Here is a 23,794-nt window from a genome sequence, read left to right on the forward strand (position 1 = left end):
AGGAGCTGTAACTGAAGGGTCACAGCATTAGGAAGGTTGAGAACTTAGGCTTAGGCTCAGGCTGACTGGTATCTTGCCTGCCCCTCAGTGGTACTACTATATCATTGCAGACCATAAAGCTCTGCAGTCCCTCCTTTGGGTAACTCACAAGACTCTCTGACAAGACTGGCAACACTGGAAGAACAGAGGGAGTGTCTTCGTATCCTTTGTGCACTGTATTATCTCCAGTACCTAACATGCAACAAAAGCTTGAAATGCACTTATCAAAAGAAAGAACGAGCCATTAAAACAAAAATGCAAGGACTCTGGTTGAGAGCAAGACTTTATAGACATCTTTCTTGTGTTAGGATTTAGCAGAAGAAAAACACCTGTGAACAAAGCCATATAATCTTGCAGTACAAGGAAACAGAGTAAACATGACTTTCTGAGTCCTTTTAAGCACAGCATTTATGAGATACAGTTCCGTTAACTTTCCTTTTCAAGTGAAAGAGATATCTATTCTACCTTCAATCCTAATATATCTTATCCAAATATCTGATTACAAATATAAGGAGCTTTAATGAAAACATACTGGACATGGGTTTATTCAGCTCAACAATTTAGATATCCAGCTTTACCTAAGAAAATGTAATTGCTTAGCTAGTCTAAAATTAATATGGACGTTTTCCTTGTCCTTTGCAAAAAAATTAACTAAATTAACTAAAAATTAATTAAGCAATAACTATATCTATTTCTGGGGGTAAAAGCTGATCCTTCAATGCATGTGCATTGCAGAACCATTAAAGAAAATGGCAGTTTGTCTCCTTTCTCCCTTCCACAGTTCTTAAGCTTTTCTTTCTACGTACTTTCTCCCTCCTAATTATGTAGAGATTTCTGGCATTTTTTAGGCATCCTTGTTGACAGCAACTTCAGGCATTCATCAAAAACATCCTCCTAGCAAACTCGAGGCCCAGAATTGAATTTTAGATGAAGTCAGACTAAAAATACGGGAACTTTTTCATCCTTCCATGGCAAGGATAATTATGTTGTGGTGTACAGGGTGTTTATTCATGTAAACTTCCTAACAGCCCTATGAAGGTTATTACCAGCACGTCACAAATGATACCAAATCCCAAAGGTCAAGAAATATGCTTCCAAGCTACATTCCTAGGGATACTGTCTAAGTCCCAATAAAAGTACAAAGCAAAGAACATCAAATTCCGGTTAGAAAAAAAAATTCACGTAACGTTTGATTTGAGTAAAAGAATCAGTACACACACAGAGGGCTGTGTAATATTTGTATATGTCTTGACTCCATGAGATTAATTTTAGACAAAGTAAATCTGATAGTAAATAAAGGGACGAGTGTATCAAAGACCACGTAGATTCTTGCCATAGTCCAGAAAAAGCCAGATTTCCTGAACTGCAGCTCCTTACCTTTTCCTTCATGTTACTGATGTACCTAACACATCTTACCTTTTTCTTCATGGCTGCATTTGGCATTGCCCACCTGTAGATATAAACCAAAAGATAGTGTTTCTGTGATCTAATTGCCTTTTGGGGGGGGAGGGGAGACAAGTAAACAGAGAGATGCAGAATATTCTTTAAAACAGCTAAGGATGGATGAGACCTCGTTTCAGAAGTCTTCATTTTCCTAAATTATAAAGCTGAGTTTATGTTCCCTGTTTCCTTCATCAGCTCAGGAGATGCTTCCTAGGAAGGCATATTTAGGAATATAAACCATTTAAATTCAAGATTTGATATTTTGTCATAAAGCTGAAGCAACATCCTGGGTACTTTTATAAATCAAACAGTATTTTCATATTCGAATGCTATTTTTAAAATCCATCTCCTTATTTTTCAAATCTAGAAGCATCTTTGGACCTTCAATCGTCCTTCCAAGCCATATTTCATTCATTAAAGGCACAAAGTACATATAACGCAGCTCTTAAAATAAGCATATCGCATTAACGTCATTGGTCAGCAAATGCCTGTCCTCTCTTTTTCTATCATCAACAAGGTGATAACATCAAATAACCTTTATGGAAAACACAAAACAACTCAGAACTGTCTCAATTAGAACACTACGCATAAACCAGGAATCTCAGCTCCAGGCAAAGGGCTGTTTCTATTCTGTTTTCCGTCATCAAGAGCATAATATCAATCACCTATAGGTAAATTAAAGCAATTCATCACTGCAGGTTAGGGGTTGTTGCATCTCACAATACTCTCTACAATTAACATGCCCTCCCTCCCAGGTGCAGCATAATCCCCTTCACCCACCCAAGCGATCCTTCCGGCTCCCCTAGAGGAGGCTCCACTTTTGGGCCCACATTCTCTTTCTCCGTCTTTTTCTCGGAGTCAGATTCTTCCATCGCGCAACAAGTCCTTCACAGTGCCTTCTAAATCCGCAGTACTGTTCTTCTGGCTCACCTTCTCTACTGCCTATGCTCAGCGCCCAGGGCCCGCGGGGCCTGCTCTATCCCTGCCTCCGCCTTTGTCCACTGGGGGGCCGCTTTTCCCACAGTTACCTTTACCGACCCGAACTTAGTCTCCAGGCACAGCCGAGCAAGCCAGCCCAAAGGAGCAAGCGATTCGTGCATGCAAAGGAAGAGATGGAGGAGAGGGAGGGCAAGGTAGATGAGGAGTTGGTCCCGAGTTTGGGCCTCACTCTCCCAGGTCTCAAGACCCAAAGGTAACTTGGTCAGCTTCTGTGCAGACTGCAAAGGCTGAGATAACGGAATGAGCTGAGCCGAGCTGCAGAAGCAAAGCGGTCACTGCCTGGTGGCTCCTCTCGACCTCGCTGCCAGTCACAGACCGCCTGAGGATGCTCTTACTTCCGCGCCCGCCCTTCAGGAGCGCAAGAACCTCACTGCAACCACGCTACTGCAGGCCAGGATCACGTGGGAACCTGCCGTAGTCCCAGGGCCTGTCACGTGCCGCTACCCTTTTGGGGGGGCCCTGGGTTTGCTTGGAAGAATACCATAGAGACTGCTTTAGGAAAGCCAGAGTGCCACCCGCCATCACGTGGCTCGGGCTCTCATTTCCGCGCCATTGGCCCTCAGGGCGGCCTGCGGGCACCTAGACACTGATGGACACGGCCCCGCCCACCCGCTGCTCAGAGTTAAAGGAGAAGGTTGCAATTTCAGCACCTGCTGGGTAGCTGTTTTCCCTGCTCCTTATGATTAGGGCCCTGTGCATTTTTGCATTTATGGTAACTTTTCTTCCCGTTAATCCTTATGACAGTTCTAGTCATTCAAAAGGCAATACATCTAAAGTGCTTTAAACTGTCTTTCCCATAGGAAACTCTCAATAAGTTGTTATTGCCACGTCCAGAAACACAGAGGGTTTAACACGTTCACCGCTTAACTTTTAAAGGTTGCCAACGAATTTTTAAACTTCCTGATGACCATGTAATACTTGTTCATGCAGAGTTTTATGTGGAAGATAAGCTATTTGTCAGCCAGCTCTCAAATCTCAACCCAGCGAGTTCCAACCTCAATGACCTAAAAGCATCTTAGTCTTGGAAGTGTCTTAAATGTGATACCAAGGAAACAGGCTGAGGAAAGGAGTTGCTCCTTTAAAAGACTGACTTTGTCATTCACAGTTTGCAATGGCCTCAACTTTCTTAGCATACAGTAATGTTCGCTAGAGGTCTTCCCGACGCACATTCTATTAGAGTATGGGTCTTTTGTATCTGCAGTAGTTACTTCCGGTCGTATGCTTTTTACTTCATAATATTCCTTTGTTCTTTTCCTTTTGTTGTTGAGATTATACTATAGACACTTCATTTCTTTCCCTTTCCTCCCTCCAAACCCTCTCATATAACCAACCCTCCTTGCTCTTTCAAAGTCAGAGCTTCGTTCTTCATTAGTTGTTGTTACATGAACATACATGTCTATACATAGATATTCCTAAATATAACCTGCTCAGTCGGTATAATAATAGTATTTATATGTTTTCAGGGCTGAGCACTTGGTATTGGAAAACCAATCAGTGTATTCTTTCCTGTGGAAAAATATTTCTCCTGCTTTGAGTATTCTTTGGTTGCCTGTAGTTCTTTGTGTAGAGTATAATACTTATTTACACAGTAATAATCTTGTTTATTTTATCTCTGAGTACAGAAGTTCTATTTCAATGCTGTAAGGATAAGCACTTTCTTTTGAAAAATGTTCTGCTATGCACTAGGTTCACAGACCAGAATGTGAGTATATCCCTGGTATTCACTGAGTACTGTTTGTATAAAGATAGGAACAAATACATTAAGGACTTTCTGATTAAAAACAGAAAGGAGAATGATGTACGATAACCCCCATTATACATCTGTGTATTTTGAGAAGGAGCATGCCTAAACATTTTCAGGGAGTAAAGTCAATGAAAAGAGGGGAAACAATTGCTGTGAAATTTCTGGAGAGGAGGAGGAAAGGAAGCCAGAGCACAGCTAGGAAAATTCTTTATAGATAGAAGACAAAAATTCTATGGAGCCATGAGTAGGAGACAAGAGTAGGCAAGGACACCAATCAGTCTGTAGAAGTTGGTGATAAGTTGCATATATGAGGAACTATCCCAGCTGTTGTAGTCTATTATCGGTGTTGGAAAAGCAAGGTCATTTTGGGAAATTGAATAGAGATGAGACTTACAGAAATTGGTTGAAATGTTAACCATTTGATGGGTAAACAAAGGAACAGCATAAAGAAACAAGACACAAGGATTTCTGTTCAGTATTGAAAGAACAATTAAGGCTGGAACTAGGAAGATATCATGGCAAGCATACATGGATTGGTTTGAGAGTATGATTTTTGTTCTAAATGGAGTGTCTGAAGGGGACAGACTAGGGGTGACCTCTGAATCCTCTTCCAGGGCTTTTGGAAGTTGAGTAGGAAACAAGGATAAGAATAAGGAACTAGGAATCTATAAACACTCATCTTCTTATGTTCCGTGGATGCTCTTGTGGATAAGGAAAAATATAAATACTTCATAGATTTAGGCAGAAAAAGTAGGAAAAGAGCTAAATTGAGATTGGTTTCAGTGACATAGTGTAATGCTTTGAACAACAATGTCCCACAAAAGCTCAAGTATTTGTTCCCCCCAATTGAAGGTGCTGTTTGGAGAAGTTTAAGAGGCATGGCTTTGGAGCTAGAGAGCTGGCTCAGCAGTTAAGAGCACTGACTGCTCTTCCAGAGGTCCTGAGTTCAATTCCCAGCAACCACATGGTGGCTCACAACCATCTGTAAAGAGATCTCATGCCCTTTTCTGGTGTGTCTGAAGACAGCTACAGTGTACTTATATATAATAAATAAGTCTTTTTTTAAAGAGGCATGGCCTTATTGGAGGTAATATGCCACTGAAGGCAGCTTTTGAGAGTTTAAAAACCTGCACCATCTAGTTGTTCTCTCTTCTTCATACTTGTGGTTCAAGACTGAGTTCTCAGCATCCTGATCCAGCTGCCATGCTTCCCTGCCGTGATGGAGTCTTATGTCTCCGGAAACAACCAAAATAACCTCTTCCTTCTCTAAGGTGTCTTGGTCACTGTATTATGTCAGAGCAGTAGGAAAGGAACTAATACAGATGTTCGAACAATAGATGGCTAATCAATTTCATATTTAAGTTTACGATGGAATAGAAGCTATTCTGGATACTGAGAACTTGATAAAATTATTGGAACTCTCTGAACTTCATTTTCCTCTAGTATACAAACTTCTTTTTTAAAAGATTTATTTATTTTGTGTATGTGAGTACACTGTCGCTGTCTTCAGACACACCAGAGGAGGGCATCGGATTCCATTACAGACGGTTGTGAGCCACCATGTGGTTGCTGGGATTTGGACTCAGAACCACTGGAAGAGCAGTCAGTGCTCTTAACTGCTAAGTCTTTTCTCCAGCCCTGTATACAATCTTCTTAATAACAACATTCTCAGATGGTTTAAGGATTGGACTAGACTGTGAAAGAAAATTACCCTGTATAGTGGTTTGCCTATAAGTGGTACTTAGTAAATGATATTTTAAAATTTGAAGTTCCATGCAAACTGAATGATGGCTATACTAGTATCTGATAAACTAGACTTGAAGTCTGATATATATATATATATATATATTATATATATATATATATATACTAGTTATAAGTTCATATGTATTCAATATAATATTTCCCAGGTATATGAAACAAATATTCTGTCTGTAAAGTGAAAGACTCTAGTATGTTATAGCATGGAATTTCAATACCACACTTTACGAAACAAAATAATCTAGACAAACTCAGTAAAACTTAAAATACACTTTCTATTACCCTAGATCCCTAGAACAAACGAAACTCAAGACGGATGATCAAAATGTGAATGCTTCACTCCTTCTTTAAATGAGGAAAAAGAATACCCTTGGCAGGGAAGGGAGAGGCAAAGATTAAAACAGAGACTTAAGGAACACCCATTTAGAGCCTGTCCCACATGTGGCCCATGCATATACAGCCATCCAATTAGACAAGATGGATGAAGCAAAGAAGTGCAGACCGACAGGAGCCGGATGTAGATCTCTCCTGAGAGACACAGCCAGAATACAGCAAATACAGAGGCGAATGCCAGCAGCAAACCACTGAACTGAGAATAGGTCCCCCGTTGAAGGAATCAGAGAAAGAACTGGAAGAGCTTGAAGGTGCTCGAGACCCCAAAAGTACAACAATGCCAAGCAACCAGAGCTTCCAGGGACTAAGCCACTACCTAAAGACTATACATGGACTGACCCTGGACTCTGACCCCATAGGTAGCAATGAATATCCTAGTAAGAGCACCAGTGGAAGGGGAAGCCCTGGGTCCTGCTAAGACTGAACCCCCAGTGAACTAGACTATGGGGGGAGGGCGGCAATGGGGGAAGGGTTGGGAGGGGGACACCCATAAGGAAGGGGAGGGGGGAGGGGGATGTTTGCCCGGAAACCGGGAAAGGGAATAACACTTGAAATGTATATAAGAAATACTCAAGTTAATAAAAAAAAATAATAATAATAAAAAAAATCAGAACTGTACTGATAGATCAAGTCAGTGCTCAAATAAATCTTCACTTAGAAACAAAAAAAAAATACACTTTCTACTGAATGGACCTTGAGAAACATATCTAGAGTATTCCACAAAAGAGCACAAAAGACATTTCCTCTATTTGACTTGGAAAATGCCACGGGACATTGTTATATCACAAAAATAGAAGAAATTTAAAGAACATTATAATTGTTACTAAGTTTTTTTTCTGACCACTATGCTATAACACTAGAAAGAACTAACAGAAGTTGTAAAATCCATAAATATGTGAAAATTAAGCAATGTACTCATGGATATCCAGTGAACAAAGGGGAAATTACAAGAGAAAAACAAAATGATGATTATACAAAAAAATGCTACATTAAAAAAGAAAGTGTTCAAACTCACAAAGCAGAACAACCCAATGCTCCTTCTCAAGTAAGTAAAACTGAAAAATAAGTCCAGATTTACAGAGATATTTTCCAACAAGTAAAGATCCGAGCAGAGTATTGAACTAGAAATAAGCAAAACCAATACGAAACTCAACAAACCTGAATTGCTGTATAAAGAGAAATAGAAGTGGCATTCCTTTAGCTAGACTAATTAAAAAATCCCCTCCCTCCCAACCCCTCAAATTGTGAAGAAAACAGGAACAATTACACCTGACACTTGCAGAAATTCAAAGGCTTAGACGAGACTGCTATGAGCAATTTAAGGACAATAAACTGAATAACCAGAACAAAATGGGTAAATCCTTCTTATTTTTCTTTTTATGTATTCTTCTCTCATACAATGCGTTCCAACCACAGCCTCCCCTCCCTCCACCCATTCCAGCTCCCCTCCCCCCAACCTCCCCTCTCCCTACTCCTTTGTTTCCCATTAGAAAAGAGCCAAACAGGACTGACAGGAAGAAAGAAAGAAAGAAAGAAAAGAAAGGAAGAAAGAAACAAAGAAACAAAGAAAGAAAGGAAAAGAAAAGGGTAGATTCTTAGTAATACATAACTTACCAAAAACGGAAGCACAAGGAAAGAGAGCCCAAGAACTGATTTCTTAAAAAGAAAGGAGAATAAATACTCAAATATGACCTACAAAGGAGAAATCCAGGACCTGATAGCTTCTTGGCTAAACTCTACCAAACACTTAAAAGAAAAAAATATTCTTCTTCTTTTTCATGCTATTCCTGCAAATTAAAAAGAGGAATACTTCTAAATTCTCTTTGGGAAGAATGGAAGACTTTCATAAAATTTCTGTTTATTGAAATATAAGTGTAAGTTTGCATGTGTGTAACTTAGAGAACAAAATTACCCATTCACCCTATAGGGCCCTTTGAGTATAAGAACTTACTAGTATGTTTGGAGCTTTTTCATCTTCTTCCCTCGGTGTAATCATGATCCTGGATTTGGACAAATCTCAGTTCACTGTTATTTTATTCATACGTCTATCTAGTCCTAAGTAATGTTGGTTTTTTATGGTTTAACTACACATATCCTGTCTTGATTTTATTGACCCTAGTCTGAAGATTTACATTCTTGATAAAATTAACATCACCCCATCACATCGTATATACTCTAAATACATACAAACTGGCGATGGCTAGTTTTAATTGCTGACCTGAAAAAAAATGGAGAATCACCTGGAAGATGGACTTCTGAGTATATCTGTGGGATTAATCTAATCACATTAATCAAGATGGGAAGACTAGTGCCTGGGTGAGTGGCATCATTCCCTAGGCAGCATATAACTTGAACTGTAAGAGTGGAGAAAGTGAACCAAGCACTAGCACCTATGCGTTTATTATTCTCTGTTACCCTCATGGATGTAATATGACTTGCTCTATCAGGTTCTTGCTACTGTGACTTCCCTGCTATGGTAGATTGTAACATGGAACTATGAGTCAAACACAACAAAATGAACCCTTTCTCCTAAAGAGCATTAGACTACACTTGTACTTTATAGACAGTAATCTGAGGTTGAGAGCAATGAATGTCATTGCTTATATGCCAACCACTAGTTGTATGAAGAACAAATTCCAAACAAGTTTTGTTAACCTCTCTTACCTATGACAGCATCTTGTTGTTACGAAGAAGAAAACGTCCTAAGGCAGAATAGTTTTTGACTCAAAAGACTCAATGTACTCTTACTTCTGAATGTCTGAGGACCCTGAGACATAAAAGGATACATAAGAAGAAATCTTCTACTGATATATAGTATGAGACCTCACCTCATCTATGTAAAGTGTTCTGAGAAAAGATACTGCACTAGGAGAAACACAGTTGCAGATATCCCACAGGAATGGCAAAGAGCCCAACCTGTATTCATGCTTATCATGTGAGGGAAAACACCTCACGGAAACTGGTAACTCCCACAAAGGATTCAGAACTTCATGTTCCTAGGTTTCTAACATAATGTTAGATAATGTACTCACTTGAATAAGCCTGGCTGTCATTGCAGCCGCTTAGGAGGCAGACACAGGAGTATCCTATCCTAAATGTTGTAGTATGGCTTCTTCCTCTAGGAAGCTGTTAAAGACCCTTGACTCAGTGAATACCCAAGAAAGAGAGCTGCTCTATGGCCTCATGCCTCTGGCTGTTACACTGGTGGCTAGAGCCAAGGCAATGCTCAAGGTCCCCCCAGCATCCTCCTCTGGGCAGGGTAGCAGTGGAAACCATGACATCCTCTGTCACCCTACCAGTAAGGGGCACCTGAACACAGTATAGAGGGGAGCGATGGTGAAAGTTTCATGGGCACCTGCATTTAGTCTTGGCAATTGCATAGGTCTCCATGCATCTGCCATGCCCCTGGGCAAACCTGATCTGCTAGTTTAGGAAGGTGCCATCCCTGCCATGTTAGATCACACATATACTACAGTGCATGGTACAAAGTGGGCTTGGTTCACAGTCACTCTTAGTGAGCCAGATTCATTAAAGTACTTGCTGATACAGGAAGGGCTAAGCCCAGAGTTAGAGTCTCTAGAAGCATACCTAAATGCCTCAGAAACTGGAGAAAGGGGATTCCCAGAGAAAGCTGGCAGGCAAGGCTAGCCAAATTTGTGATCTCTGGATTTGACTGAGAGACCATAGCTCAGTGTATAACGTGAGGGAGTGATTGATGTAATTTCTGATATCAAGCTTGGGCATCCATGTGCATGTGTGCATACACATGCACAGACACACACACACACACACACACACACACACACACACACACAAAGTAGCTCTTTAAGACAATGGAAAACTATAGATTACATTTGTTTAGAACATAATCCTATGAGAACTGTGTATCTTTTTTTCCATTCTGTTGAACTTCAAAGGGCTTGGATTAATAACATAAACTCAGTGATCCCTGAATCACCAGAGATTGATGTGAAAAAGTGCTGTGACTACTTACTGCTTCATTCATGAAACCAGAGCAGGAGGAAGGAACAGAAGAAGTCTAGAGATGAAAAGCCCCAAACTGTCAGGTTGCACACACAGAGCATAGTTGTGTTCTGAAAATGAAGGTTTCCCTTGTTAGGAAATGGACAGAGTATATATGAAAAATGCCATTTGAGAAAATTACAGAATGGATATATTAGGAATCAAGTTTATACATAAAAAAATAGTTTTCTGAGTTTTAGAGTTAATTTTGTGAAAACCAAGAAATAAACATCAACTCTATTAGGTAGAAAAGTTTATTAAGTACAGACTGTTTTGTCAACATTTTCAAAGTAACTATGATACAGAAGTGACATTTACAATTACTTTTGGAAATGATTTTGCTGGATTATGCAGCCTTTGCAATTAAACCTAAACGGTTTTGTATCTGCTGTAGTAAGCCATTAAAAAGTAAGGTCTCCATTGTTGTAATCATATTAAATCACCTGCTTTTGTATGGTATAGATATTATACTCTCATTGATTACTTGGCAACTAATCACATACTTAAAAGCTATTTCCTAAGTGTTGGTATATATTTAAAAATGTATTAAGACAAAAGGCAAAAACTAGGTTTACATTTTATGAACTTAGTGCCTACAAAAAATAAATTTTAAAATTAGAGTCAAAGGCTGAAACATTTGTTATGTTGGTATTTTGTTTGTGCTTTTTTTTAGCAATGCACAAATTATGTTTCTTAGTTCTGTATAGCCTTAAACACATAAGCACAGCGTAAAAGCAGTTTGGTTACCTTTCTTACAGTGGCTCAGGAACCTAGTATAGCTGTCTTCCTAGAATACACCAAACACCTGGTTAATGCTATTCACACTGTCCGCCATAATGTTTCTTCTCAGTTTATGTGCTCAGCAAATTCCTCTTTGTTCTTCAAATTTAGCTCAAAAGGCACTTCATTTTTAATGCTTCCCTGTTTCCAGGAAGGATGTGTCCCCATTTCCATGGCAACTTCGCACCTCTGTTTTATCACACATAAATATCGATGCCTCACAAATATGCGTTTGCTTTCTATCTTTTAACACCTAAGATGGACCTTACAGTTCCTCAAATAACATTTGCTGAAAACCACAAATGAGCACCAATGCACTGTCATCAAAAAGCTTAGGATTAATACACAATCAATTTAAGGACTTTCAATATTCAAACAAATAACAGCTGCCTGCATTTTTCACTGCTGGAACTGGATAGCAATAGAACAAAGCTATTAAGTCTAGGACAAGAAAGGAAAGTGAGGCTCTGAAGGGTACAATGGGTCACGTCAAAAGAAGATGAAAACAATGAATGGTGGAGGGGGATATTTGAGTCTCCATACTTTAAACACCAAGCCTAGTTCTTTTTATACACATATACCTTCACATGGCAGTGGAGGTTGCCCATATCCTGGGTTTATTTCATATTCATCCCTTACATTTCACAGTTTGCTCCAAAAGATGTAACATATTCTTCTAGCCTTAGATTGCTTGCCATGGTTCCTAAGACTTTCTGCCTCTGCTCAGAGTGTAGAACAATTCAGCTGTTGTATAACTTTCAATCCTTCTACACCTGGATTTAGTCTCTGCCTCCCCTGTAGTCACCTCTGACTATTTAACAGTGGCTAAAGACAGGCTTGGTGCCAACCAAACAGAGTAGGATTACCGATGAGTAAGGGTTAGTTCAGCACGGTAAGCAGGGCAGTGTTCCAGAAAGTGAGCAGTTGTCTTTCAGAAATGACAGAGGAGGCTGGGGAGATGGCTCAGCAGTTAAAGTGCCTGCCATGCAAGCAAGAGGATCTGCATTCAGATCCCCGAAACCAAACTGGGTGGGCATGATGACCTGCCTACAATCTCAGCTATGGAATGCATGCACAGACAGGGGATCCTGGGAGCAAGCTGGCAAGTGAGACTCACAGTATCTATGAGCTCTGGGTTTGAGTGAAAGACCCTGCCTCAAAGAATGAGGTGGAAGAGCAATGGAGGGAAAATCTTGATGTCAGCCTTGGGCTTCCACACACATGTGCACATGTATGCCCACACACATACAAGCATGCATACTCACACTTACACATACCACACACACATAAGAAAAGAAGAAACTATTAAAGATGAAAGAGGAGGTCTATCAGTTCTGGTTGGCGCATGCTCTGTTTGATGCTCTCCCTTCGAGCATAGGCCAAGACACGGGTGTCCTCCTGAAAGAATCGGTTTCCCTCCTCAGTGAGCTTCCAGAGGAAAGATCGAGGTTTTCCATCTGGCTCATCTTCAAGGTCGGCTGGTACCTTTTCAAAGCAGGTCAAGGAGCAGAGGTTGTGGCGAATGGTGTTTTTCCAGCCCTCTGGTGCTGTCCGGAAATAGGGGAAATGTTGTCGAGTAAAATTGTAGATCTGTTGCACATTGAGGCCACAGGAAGGGCTGCTTTTTAATGCAAGAGCAACTAGATGGCTGTAGTTGAGAGGAGGGCGTGGCCAGGCCTCCCTCTCTCGGTGGGGGCCATGGTACATTGTGTACTTCTTTGAGTATTTCTTAGAGGATGCGCATTCCTGTTCCTTAGTCTCCTCTTCCATGAAATGAGGGACAGTGGAGTAAATGGGCAGCTTTTGTTGCTGATGATACTCAGTGTGGATAACAGATAGGGACTGTGCCACTCTCTGGGTCCCGAAGCACTCAGACTCGCCAGTCTGTGGGAATGCTGCACTTGGCAGAACTTTGTGAATGGGATTTGGAGGCTCCTTGCTGTTGACGGGGCACACAATGTTAGGATTCACCCACATCCACAAGCTGGGTTCAGTGGGAGGACCATCATTATCAAAACTGGATTTCTTCTCCTGAGGCAGTGTAGGTGGTTTTGTCAGTTGGATTTTATATTTGGCAAGACTCTGCTCAGCGAAAGAGCACTGATCCATGGTACAAGGGAGGAAAAATTCATTCCCCATGTCCCAGTCCAGCATCCCGGGGACTTGACCATGGAGACTGTACCAGAAGTCCCGATTTTTTACCTTTACATTCATCTTTACTGAAGAGATAGATGAAGGTAAACTTCCAAATAGATAAAAGTCTCTCCAGAACTTTATGATGATATCACGGGGGCACTATTTAATGCAAAGTGTCTCCTCTCCAGTGCAATCTATCAGTAGGCCTGCTGGAAGGGCTGACCCGAGGACACTGATACTTCACTGGTCAGAGAAGCCGCAGCTTTCTGAGATACAGCTCAAAAGAGTAACTAAGAAGATCATTTTATTAGGAAAAAATGTTTTCAGATTTTTCCAAGTCTTTTCTCACTGTTGATCACAAATAAATGTTTTGATAGCTCTGTAAGATAACATGGTACATAGCATTAACCCAAAGTCATAGATCTGAGAATTGACATTTACAGAGTCATTGGAACTGTATACCTAGATAAGTATAGGATAACTGCATCTATTGCCCTTTCATAGCCCTTCACAATCCCCATGGTCAGTTGATTTCATTCAATATACTCAGTTAGTGAAGGCACAAACCCAAGTCATAGACTATAAGTGTCCTGTGATAGAGCTTCCCTTGTTAGACTCACACTTAGGCTATTTTTTCTGAGAATCAGCCTCTACTTTTCCAGCTTGTCTTCTCAGACTATGGCTTCTAAGTCATACTCTAAAGACCACATCATCAAAGGTTGGCTAAATCATGTGAAAACTTACCTTTCATGTAGGTTTACGTTAAGGAAATTTGCAAGAAGTACAATAGGGAGTTGCCAGTCTCAAAAAAACACCTATAAAGACTATGATTTCACTAAAACCATTATATAGGGCTGTATCACAGAGGTTCTAACAAATGTCCACAGGAGCTACTAAACGGCATGGATTCCCATGCATTCCCATTTTCTGGGACAATTTTTTTTAAATTCATACATGTTTCTAGAATAACTTTTTATTGCACCACTATAATAATTACTAAGAATAGTATGAACAGTCAATATTTATTGATGCCATAAGTATGCTACATGATTTAACCCTATGCCAAAAATTACTTACTCTATGAAATAAGCAATCGTTCTTACCTTATGTAGTAAAAAATTCTAAAAGGAAACCACACAGCTAGATAATGGTGAAGCTACTTTCAAAGCTATGCAGAGAAGGTGCTTTTACTCACTATTGTAATTTGGACTGTTTATATATCACTATACAGAATCCTAAAACATAATTATCATTTTAGCACCATTGCTTCATAATTCATATGCCAGAAATACAAACCTGCTAGGATTTCCACTATATATCCTGTCTATCCTCTTTCTATGTTCCTTTGATCAAGAACTTCTGCTTAGAATAGCCTATACCCAAGCACCTTTGGTTTAGCTAAGTACCTTGGTTTATCTACTCATCCTTTTACATTTAAATTTTATGTGTGTGTGTGTGTGTGTGTGTGTGTGTGTGAGAGAGAGAGAGAGAGAGAGAGAGAGAGAGAGAGAGAGAGAGAGAGGGAGAGAGAGGGAGGGAGAGTGAGAGAGAGGGAGAGGGAGAGGGAGAGGGAGAGGGAGAGGGAGAGGGAGAGGGAGAGGGAGAGGGAGAGGGAGAGGGAGAGGGAGATGGGAGTGGGGACATGCATGCCATGGTGTGCCTGCAGAGGTCAGAGAACAACTTTGTGCAATTGATTTTCTCCTTCTACCTCTATACAGATTCTCCAGGGACATATCTCATGTCATGAAGTTTGAGCAGAAAACACCTTTATCCACAGTATTGTCTTGCTGGACCCCTACTCATCTTTTAAGATTGAAGAAATGCTGCTTTCACCTCCACAGAAACGGATCCCTTTCACAGTGGGGTACTAGCCTGGAGAAAGCATGGGCTAGAACCTGAAATATTTGGATTGTACCAATTCCAGACATCCTGGCAACATTTGAGCTTTCAGTAGTCCATTATTCCCTAAAGGAATAACAAAACGTTTCTTTCATCTTTAGAGAACAGAGCCCAATTGTGTTTTTAATAAAACCAGTTCACTACTGTGCATTTATGTTCATGCATGTACAGATGTGTGTGTGTGTGTGTGTGTGTGTGTGTGTGTGTGTGTGTGTGTGTGTGTGACTAAATGAAGATCAGAGGACAATTGCAGGAATTAATTCTTGCCCTATGGATATCAGGTCATTAGGCTTGGCATCAAGTGTTTTTATCTAGTGAGCCATCTCAGTTGCCTGCCTTTGTGCCTTTGCTGCTGAGATTACAGCTGTGAGCCACCACACCTATTTTTTTTTAATATTCAAGAGCATCCCTGTGCCCTCATATTGTCACTCAAAGGACTGGTCAAGAAAATAGCTGATATGTTTTAGGTCCTGAAAAATATCCAAGTAAATCCTTATGTTGTTACAAAGCTTCTAAATTTTTTCAATAATGTCAAAGGTAGTGTTTACAGATGAAAAAAACACCTTCAAGGGGCTTCCATTACTAAATTTTAACTTTTGACCACACACATTGTCATTAATTGAAATTATGTCAGTCAGTAAAGGACTGTGTGTATGATTTCCAAAATTCATAGAAAGAACACATACTTCAGGGTACTTAATGTTTCTGACTTTTATATAACAAAATGCATGAATATATGTCTTAAGCATATGCAAATATACATATATACTTATTTCTATCTGTGAGTAAGCAGGAAAGAATTAAAGGAAAGTAATGAGTTAATAATAAATTGTTTCAGGAAAGCAAGAACCATATCAATGTCTGTTATGCATGATTACATAGCCTGTGTTAAGTTCAAGGGTGCCCAAGAACAGAACATGAAAATCTGTCCACTCCTGGTTTTCAAAACCAGGTGCCCCAGTTCTGGAACTGTGTCAATCTGCAGGAGGTGCCTCTTTCTAATTCATATGGAAAAGTCATTTATTCATTAAGTACCACAAATCACAGTAGAGAGGGACTCTTGTTTCTAATTCATGCATAAACCAGCACCCACATAACTAAGAACTTGTAAGAATGATAAACACTGATCGGTACACATAATAACCAGGTAGAAAAAAATCCAATAAATGAACACATTTTTTAGAGAAGAGAATAATCAAAAAAGATCCAATCCCTTATCTATAAATGTATGCAATAATGAATAATGCTAAAAGACTAGGAATAGTGAGATGGGAATCACTAAATAGTCACAAATTGAAGAATGCTTCTTCAGTTTTTATAAAACCAAGTTATAAAGAAGCAAGTCTAAGTGATAACAAATGAAATGTTGTTTTTAAAAGGCCCCCAACCCAGCACACTCCGTTCAATATCAGTGAGCCCCCAAAATTAGTTTTATTCTTTTACCTTGGCAAGTCATAGGTGTGTTTTCTAGGTAGTTGAGTAAAATCCTGAAAAGACAAAAATAAAACAGGTATCACATAAAACGAAGGAGGAAAAGTCCAAGGGGAAGAATAAAGAGAAATAAATTAATTCTACTGGGTTTGCACTTTATAATAGGCTTAAAAGTAAGAATAGGAAATAGTTTTCATTGTTGGATTTGTGTACACTTAATACGCTACTCAAATGGTTTGACTTGTTCCCCAAATAGCCACATTAAATTTGTAATTACAGTGTACAGCTTTTAGGAAATTCATCATATAGATAACCAATGTTTAGAAGACCAAAAAAAGTGGTTTACAAATAGTTTAGACATCTGGCTTATGAGCTATTTGAATTTAATGAAGTTGAGCAGTAAACAAAACACGAATAGCAATGAGTTGCCCTCAGTGTACAAAAGCCACTGGGCACCATGGTTTCTCTTTCTAGCAATCTGATTGAAGTTTAAGTTCCTAGATGCTTTCTCTCTGCCTGTATACCACAACTGACTGGTCTTGGGGCTGACGAGATGGCTCAGTGGCACTTGCCAACAAGTTTAATGACCCGAGCCTGAACCCTGAGATTCCCATGATGGAGGGAGAGAACTGACTCCACGAAGTTGCCCTACGACCTCCACATACACATGTGCTGAGGCACTCTGAACACTACCACCCCCATAAACACATAATAAATAAATAAATAAATAAATAAATAAATAAATAAATGCAAGAAAACCACCACAGAATTAAATTTTGAACACACTATAGGTATGTTTGAAGCTATGAATGTAGCAAACTATAGTATGTTGGGGACTGCGACCGGACTGCCGGACTAGGCACCTTGCCCTGAGCAGATTCCTGAGAAGGGCTTGACCTTTTCAAAGAAAGAACATGTCCCCGGAAGACTCTTGCCTCTTTGTCTAAGGAGGATATCTTGCAGTTTAGTGATTCACCTTATGTCCTTGGGCACTTCCCAGTACTCCCCACCCCCCCAAGCTTCAGTTCCTGCTTCAGTTCCTGCTTCAGAGCTTTAAATGCTGTACATTCCTCTCAATAAACAGACCTTGACAAGGACACTGCTTGGTCTCACTCCTCTTTCTCACCTGTTCTCCCACAGGTATGGGTCCCCCTCGACCCCCACAAATAACTGGGTCCCTGCTGGCGGGGTCAATAGTAGGCATTGAGAATAAATTATTGTCATTTTACTCTCTTATTTCTGCCATGCCATACTCTTTCCTCATCCATAATATATAAGAAACTTGCCCCAGTTAGTCATTGACAGCAAATGAAATAATACATATTATTCAATTAACAATGTTAATGTATTAATTATCTATATCAATACCTAATTTTAATATTTGAAATATGAAGTTCCATAAATATAAGCTCTTATTTATGTTCTTTGGAAAAAATATGGGTTCTTTAAAAATATTTTAAAAATTCATTTCATTTCTGTCTCATTCTCTTTGTGTGTGTGCATGTATGTGCACATGTGTGTAAGTGCCTATGAAAAGAGGGTGTTGGAGCCTCTGGAACTGTAGTTGCAGGCAGTTATGAGTCACTCTACATGGATGCTGGGAATGAAACTTGTGTTCTCTGAAAGAATAGCATGTGTTTTTAACCACTGGAACATCTAACCAGCCTGAAACCTAGATTTCAAATCATGAATGCTTCATACATAAATCATACTGGAAGATAAAGAGAACTAATTTGAACAACTATACAAGGAAATATTGACATTCTTAAGAACTTACTTTCATCTTTAATTTTGAAGGCGCTTTGAATGCTGCAATATGAGTTCAAAAGCCTCAGAGACAAAATTTTCTTTTCTTTCATTCTAACACTTCAATCGCCTTGAAATGATGGGGAGACTCACTAGCTTATTTGCAATGGCTTTTCAATTATAAGATATGCTGATGTAAGATTCCATAACTCCTTTGTCTCTTACTGCTTGTTTTGCAAAAGGTATGACCTCACCTTCCTGGGTAAGCAAAGGAAACAAAACCAATATTAGGTCAAATAAAAGGCTTGTCTAGACGGCTACCACCAGGGGCAAATTTCACACAGCTGGTGCAAAAAGGCATATAACATCAGGTACTAAATGACTTGTCAAAGTAGAGAGCGTACATAGAGAAGTGTCAGGTTTTGGGTCTAGGATACATTTCACACCATGTCATCTGCCTTGTCATTCTCAAGAGGACAATTCACAGGAGCATACAAATAGTAAATGTATACATATACAGTGGCCAGTCCAATTTGACAGGTTGATTTCACATATTTTGGTAAAGCCCCTCCTATTTCCTTCAAACTTATAAGGAATAGTGAATCAAACTCCAGATCATATACATCATATAAGACAATAAATCTCACTATAAAAAAAAAAAACCTCATGATACCATTAAAAAAAAACCCAACTCATAAAAGCAGAAACTTTGCAAAACAATGAGTAAAATTGAAGTTATTGACTTGCTGACCTTTGTAATACCAAGCAGGAATTAGAAATGCAGATTGTGGCAGTAACCCAGAATCCTCACCCTGCCATCTAGTGTATTGAAAACTGGTGTGCCAGCAAGAAACAAGCAAGAGGTATTTTAGAAAAAGATGGAATACGTGTTAGACATTGGTGTCTGTAACAGAGCACATGTGCAAAAGAACTTGGAAAATGACTTATTATTCCAAAAGAAATCTTTGTGATTGAGTAGCAGAACTCTGGGGATACTTCTGGAGGTATACCCTATCCTATCAGTTTTCTTCTCAAAACAGTATTTTCAGTGTTTAGAAAAAAATCATTTGCATTCTGGATGTGGAAATCGGTGGGGTCTGGCCAATTTCTCAGATTCCCTCGAGACATCTTTCCTATTGCAGTGATGCAAAGTACTTGAGTTCATTTTAATGGCCCCATTCTTTAAAACAGCCACCACTTCTTTGACTCCAACTCTACACAGACTTCTCTTTTCTAGGAATAAGTTTTTCAAGCCTTTCCAAAGCCCAGATACTGGGATGCCTTAAATTTCCTCTACCACATTAGTCCATTGCCTTTTAACCCAGTCTTCCACAACGCCCTCCAGTCTAGTTCCCAGCACAGGGCTTGTTGCTATCCGAAGCCTCATAAACACGATTTTCACCTGCTCTTCTGGGAACCCACTTCTGTTACCTATTGTACTCTGCTTACACTGTTTTATGCTTTCTCTAGCTCGTATCACCAACTTATAAAAGTTCCTCTCAAAAACTCATTCCAAAAGTTAGGAAGGAGAGAAGTGAGGTTAGGAGTGGTAGGGGGATGACTATTTGACAGAAACAGAGAGTGAGGACCCAAGCCTGGAGCCCACTGCTTTACTCCTTTCCCCCACCTTATCCCAGGCTCATTTCTAGCCCATGGTAACATCCACGTTTGGAGAAGGTCTTTGTCCTCTTATTCAAATCCTTTCTGGAGATGCTTTCATAGACATTTCACAGTTGTGGACTTTACTAATCTCTTAGATGCTTCTGAATCCAATGAAGTTAACAATCAATATTTAATCATCACAAGGAGCATAAATTAGTGAGTAAAGGAATGTAAGAATAGAAAATCAAGTTTCACTTAAAATTAGACTGACAACTCAAATCTTAAAATATGCAAAAGTTATTAATAAAAGAGCCAAACAACTATACCACAAATACATTCCCCAAATCATACTAGAAAGCCACCTACTTAGGATATTTGAATAATTGGATGTATAAAATATATGCAAAGAAAGGAACATATAGACAAATGAGAAGGAAGTGATTAAAAGTGTGAGAAATGGCTCAGTGAGATAGGAAAGGGTTAAGGTGCCTGATGCAGAGACTGATGCCCCACATTCAGTCCCCAGGACCCACAAGGTTGACAGTGTTATCTTCTTTCCCCCATCCCACAAGCATTTTGCGCCTATTGCCCTCGCATAACTTTTGAACAGAACTCTATTGTAGAACAAAGGGTTTATAGCTGGGCTTAGTGTTTACGTTTCTCCTTTGGTAGCCTTCAGAGTACCTTCCTCTTCCAAAGATGCCGGAACACAGGGAAAAAGGGTGTATGTAGGCACCAACTTGGCTTCTCCCCATTTAAACAGTGTTGTTTTCAGAAATGGCGCCTTGCTTTCAGTTTATGGAAAGTGAGCTTCTTTGGGTGACACAAGATGCGCAGCTGGAATTCTGTCTCCCCCATTATTTGGTAATTACATTTAGATCACCTTCATATACATATATATTGTAGGAAGCTTCTGCTGTATTAAGTTTCCATACTACCCCTCAACTGCTCCTTAATTTCAGTTGTCTCTTTCCATATTCCCTCCCCTATCTACCTCTCCACTGCCCTCTGCACTTGATTCTCCCATTCCAGTCCATCCCTGTGGATCCATAACTATCCTATTTCCCTTTTCTTTTTTTTTTTTTTTTTTTTTTTTTTTTTTTGGAGCTGGGGACCGAACCCAGGGCCTTGCGCTTCCTAGGTAAGCGCTCTACCACTGAGCTAAATCCCCAGCCCCTATTTCCCTTTTCTAAAGAGATATTATCCATATAGTCCCTTGATACTTTACTTGAACTCTGGTTCTATAGATTGTAGCTTGGTTATCATTGACTTAGTAGCTAATATGCCTATAAGTGAATACATACCATATTTCTTTTTCTGAGATATCTCACTCAGGATGATTTTTTTTTCTAGTTCCAACCATTTACCGGTTAATTTCACAATGTCATTTTTAAAATGGTTGAGTCATGTACCACATTTATCCATTCTTCTATTTAGGGACATCTAAGTTGTGTCCAATTTCTATTATGAACAGAACAGTAAAGAACTTGGATGAACAAACATCTCTGTATCTTTTGGGTACATGGCTCAAGAGTGGGATAGTTGGATTTTGAAATAGATCAAGTCCCACCTTCCTGAGAAACTGTCACTCTGATTTCCATAGTGGCTGTACAAGTTTGCACTCCCACCAGCAATGGATAAGTCTTCCTCTTATTCCATGAGCTGTCACTTGTGTTGTTGATCTTAGCCATTCTGACAGGTATAAGATGGGATCTCATAGTTTTGATTTGCATTTATTTCTGTGATGGCTGAGGATGCTGAACATTTCTTTAAGAGTTTCTTAGCCACTTGAATTTCATCTTTTGAGAATTCAGTTTAGATTTGTAGCCCCATTTTTAATCGTGTTGTTTGTTTTCTCGAGTCGTATATTTTTATTAAAGTTCTTTATATACTTTAGATACTGGCCCTCTATCAGATGCATAGTTAGTAAAAATTCATTCCCATTCCGTAGGCTCACGCTTTGTCTGAATGATGGTGTCCTTTGCCGTGCAAAAGCTTTTCGGTTTCACAAAGTCCCATTTATTAACTGTTGATCTTAGTGCCCGTGCTAATGGTATTTTGTTTGGGAAATTTCCCCCTGTGCCAATGAGTTTAAGGCTATTCCCCACTTTCTCCTCCATAGGTTCAGTGTATCTGGTTTTATATTGAGGTCTTTGATCCGTTTAGAGTTGAGATTTTTTATAGTGTGCTAAGTATGGATCTATTTGGATTCTTCTAAGTACAGGTACCCAGTTTACTAGAACCATTTGTTAAAGATGCTGTCCTTTTTCCCCTAGTGTATGTTTCTAGCTTTTTTTTTTTTAATCAAAAATCAGGTGTCCATGGGTGTGTGTATCTTCAATTCAGTTCCATTGATCGATGTGTCTATTTCTTGCCAATACGGTGCTGTTTTTATTGCTATAGTTCTGTAGTACAACTTGAAATGAAGGATAGTGATATCTCCAGCTGTTCTTTTATTGTTCAGGATTGTTTTAGCTCTCCCGAGCTTTTTGTGTTATCATATGAAGCTGAAGATTGTCCTTTCAAGGTCTGTGAAGAATTGTGGTGGAATTTTGATGGTGATTGCATTGAATCTGAAACTTGCTTTTTGGTAGGTTGGTCATTTTTTTTGTATTAATCCTACTGATCTATAAGCATGGAAGATCTTTTCTGATATCTCTTCAATTTCTTTCTTCAAAGACTTGAAGTTCTTATCATACTAGTCTTTCACTTGCTTGGTTAGAGTTACACAGAAATATAGTATATTATATGAGGCTATTGTGAAGAGCATCATTTCCCTGATTTCTTTCTCAGTCCTTTTGTCATTTGTATATAGGAGGGCTACTGACTTTTCTAAGTTTGTATTCAGGTACTTTGCTGAAAGTTACAATAGGAGTTTCCTGACGGAGTCTTAAGGATCATTATGTATACTGTCATATCATCTGCAAGTAAAGATAACTTTGACTTCTTCCTTTCCAACTCCTATCCTCTTTATCTCATTTAGTTGTCTTAATTGCTCTAAGATGTCTGCCTTTTAGATACTCCATTGAGAAGTCAAATGTAATTTTGACAGCTCTGCCTTTATGTTACTTGGTCTTTTTCCCCCTTGCAGCTTTTTTTTTTTTTTTTTTTTTTGGTTTTGGTTTTGTTTTTTTTTGTTTTTGTTTTTGTTTTTTTTTTTGTTTTTTTCGGAGCTGAGGACCAAACCCACCCCTTGCAGCTTTTAATACTCTTTGTTTTATACATTTAGTGTTTTGAATAGAGGGGGACTTTCTTTTTCTAGTCCAGTGTATTTGATGTTCTGTATGCTTCTTGTACAGCGTATAGGCTAGGGAAATTGTCTTATATTATTTTGATTGTTGGTAATATTTACTGTGACTTTCATCCAGGATGCTCCTCCTCCCTCCATTGCTATTATTCTGAGATTTGGTCTTCTTGAAGTGTCCCAGATTTCCTGGATATTTTGTGCCAGGAGTTTGTGAGGTTTAATATTTTCTCTGCTCAATATATCAGTTCTATTTTCCTATCCTGTCTTTGATGACTGAGATTCGCTCTTCCATCTCTTGTATTCTGTTGCTAAGGTTTGTCTCTCAGGTTCCTAAATTCAAGGTCCTAAATTTTTAATTTCCAAATTTCTCTCAGTATGGGTTTTTCTTTATTGACTCTTTTTCTACGTTTGGATCCTGAATTGTTGTTTTAGTCACTTCCTTCTGCTGTTCGGTTTTCATAGATTTTTAAAAGGGATTTATTCATTTCCTGTTTAAAGACCTCTATTATATTCATTACAGCTATTTTATTATATTCATTAAGGCTATTTTA

The 23,794-nt window shown here is 39.2% G+C and overlaps 2 protein-coding genes across 7 annotated transcripts in view; both read right to left on the reverse strand.

The window, feature by feature from the left end:
- The window catches only part of RragB (Ras-related GTP binding B), a 50,238-nt gene extending 47,160 nt beyond the window's left edge, over positions 1–3,078 (reverse strand). For 2 of the 6 annotated variants that reach the window (XM_063279758.1, XM_063279757.1), the window contains exons 1-2: positions 2,263–3,057; positions 1,456–1,489 (exon numbers count right to left, since the gene is read on the reverse strand). In XM_063279758.1, coding sequence (XP_063135828.1) covers positions 1,456–1,489; positions 2,263–2,354 — 126 coding nt within the window. In that variant the 5' untranslated portion in view covers positions 2,355–3,057. Of the gene's footprint in view, positions 1–1,455; positions 1,490–2,262 lie in introns of all 6 variants that reach the window. The other 4 variants (XM_039099416.2, XM_008773109.4, XM_006256775.5 and 1 more) reach the window with 4 other exon arrangements.
- A 7,560-nt stretch (positions 3,079–10,638) lies between these two features.
- The window catches only part of Foxr2 (forkhead box R2), a 33,681-nt gene continuing 20,525 nt past the window's right edge, over positions 10,639–23,794 (reverse strand). Inside the window, exons 3-5 of the mRNA XM_039100345.2 lie at positions 18,426–18,652; positions 16,661–16,704; positions 10,639–13,697 (exon numbers count right to left, since the gene is read on the reverse strand). Of these exons, the coding sequence (XP_038956273.1) occupies positions 12,488–13,396 (909 nt within the window). The 5' untranslated portion in view covers positions 13,397–13,697; positions 16,661–16,704; positions 18,426–18,652 and the 3' untranslated portion in view covers positions 10,639–12,487. The remainder of the gene's footprint in view (positions 13,698–16,660; positions 16,705–18,425; positions 18,653–23,794) is intronic.

This window comes from Rattus norvegicus, chromosome X (genome assembly GCF_036323735.1).
Source record: "Rattus norvegicus strain BN/NHsdMcwi chromosome X, GRCr8, whole genome shotgun sequence".
Taxonomy (NCBI): Eukaryota; Metazoa; Chordata; class Mammalia; order Rodentia; family Muridae; genus Rattus; species Rattus norvegicus.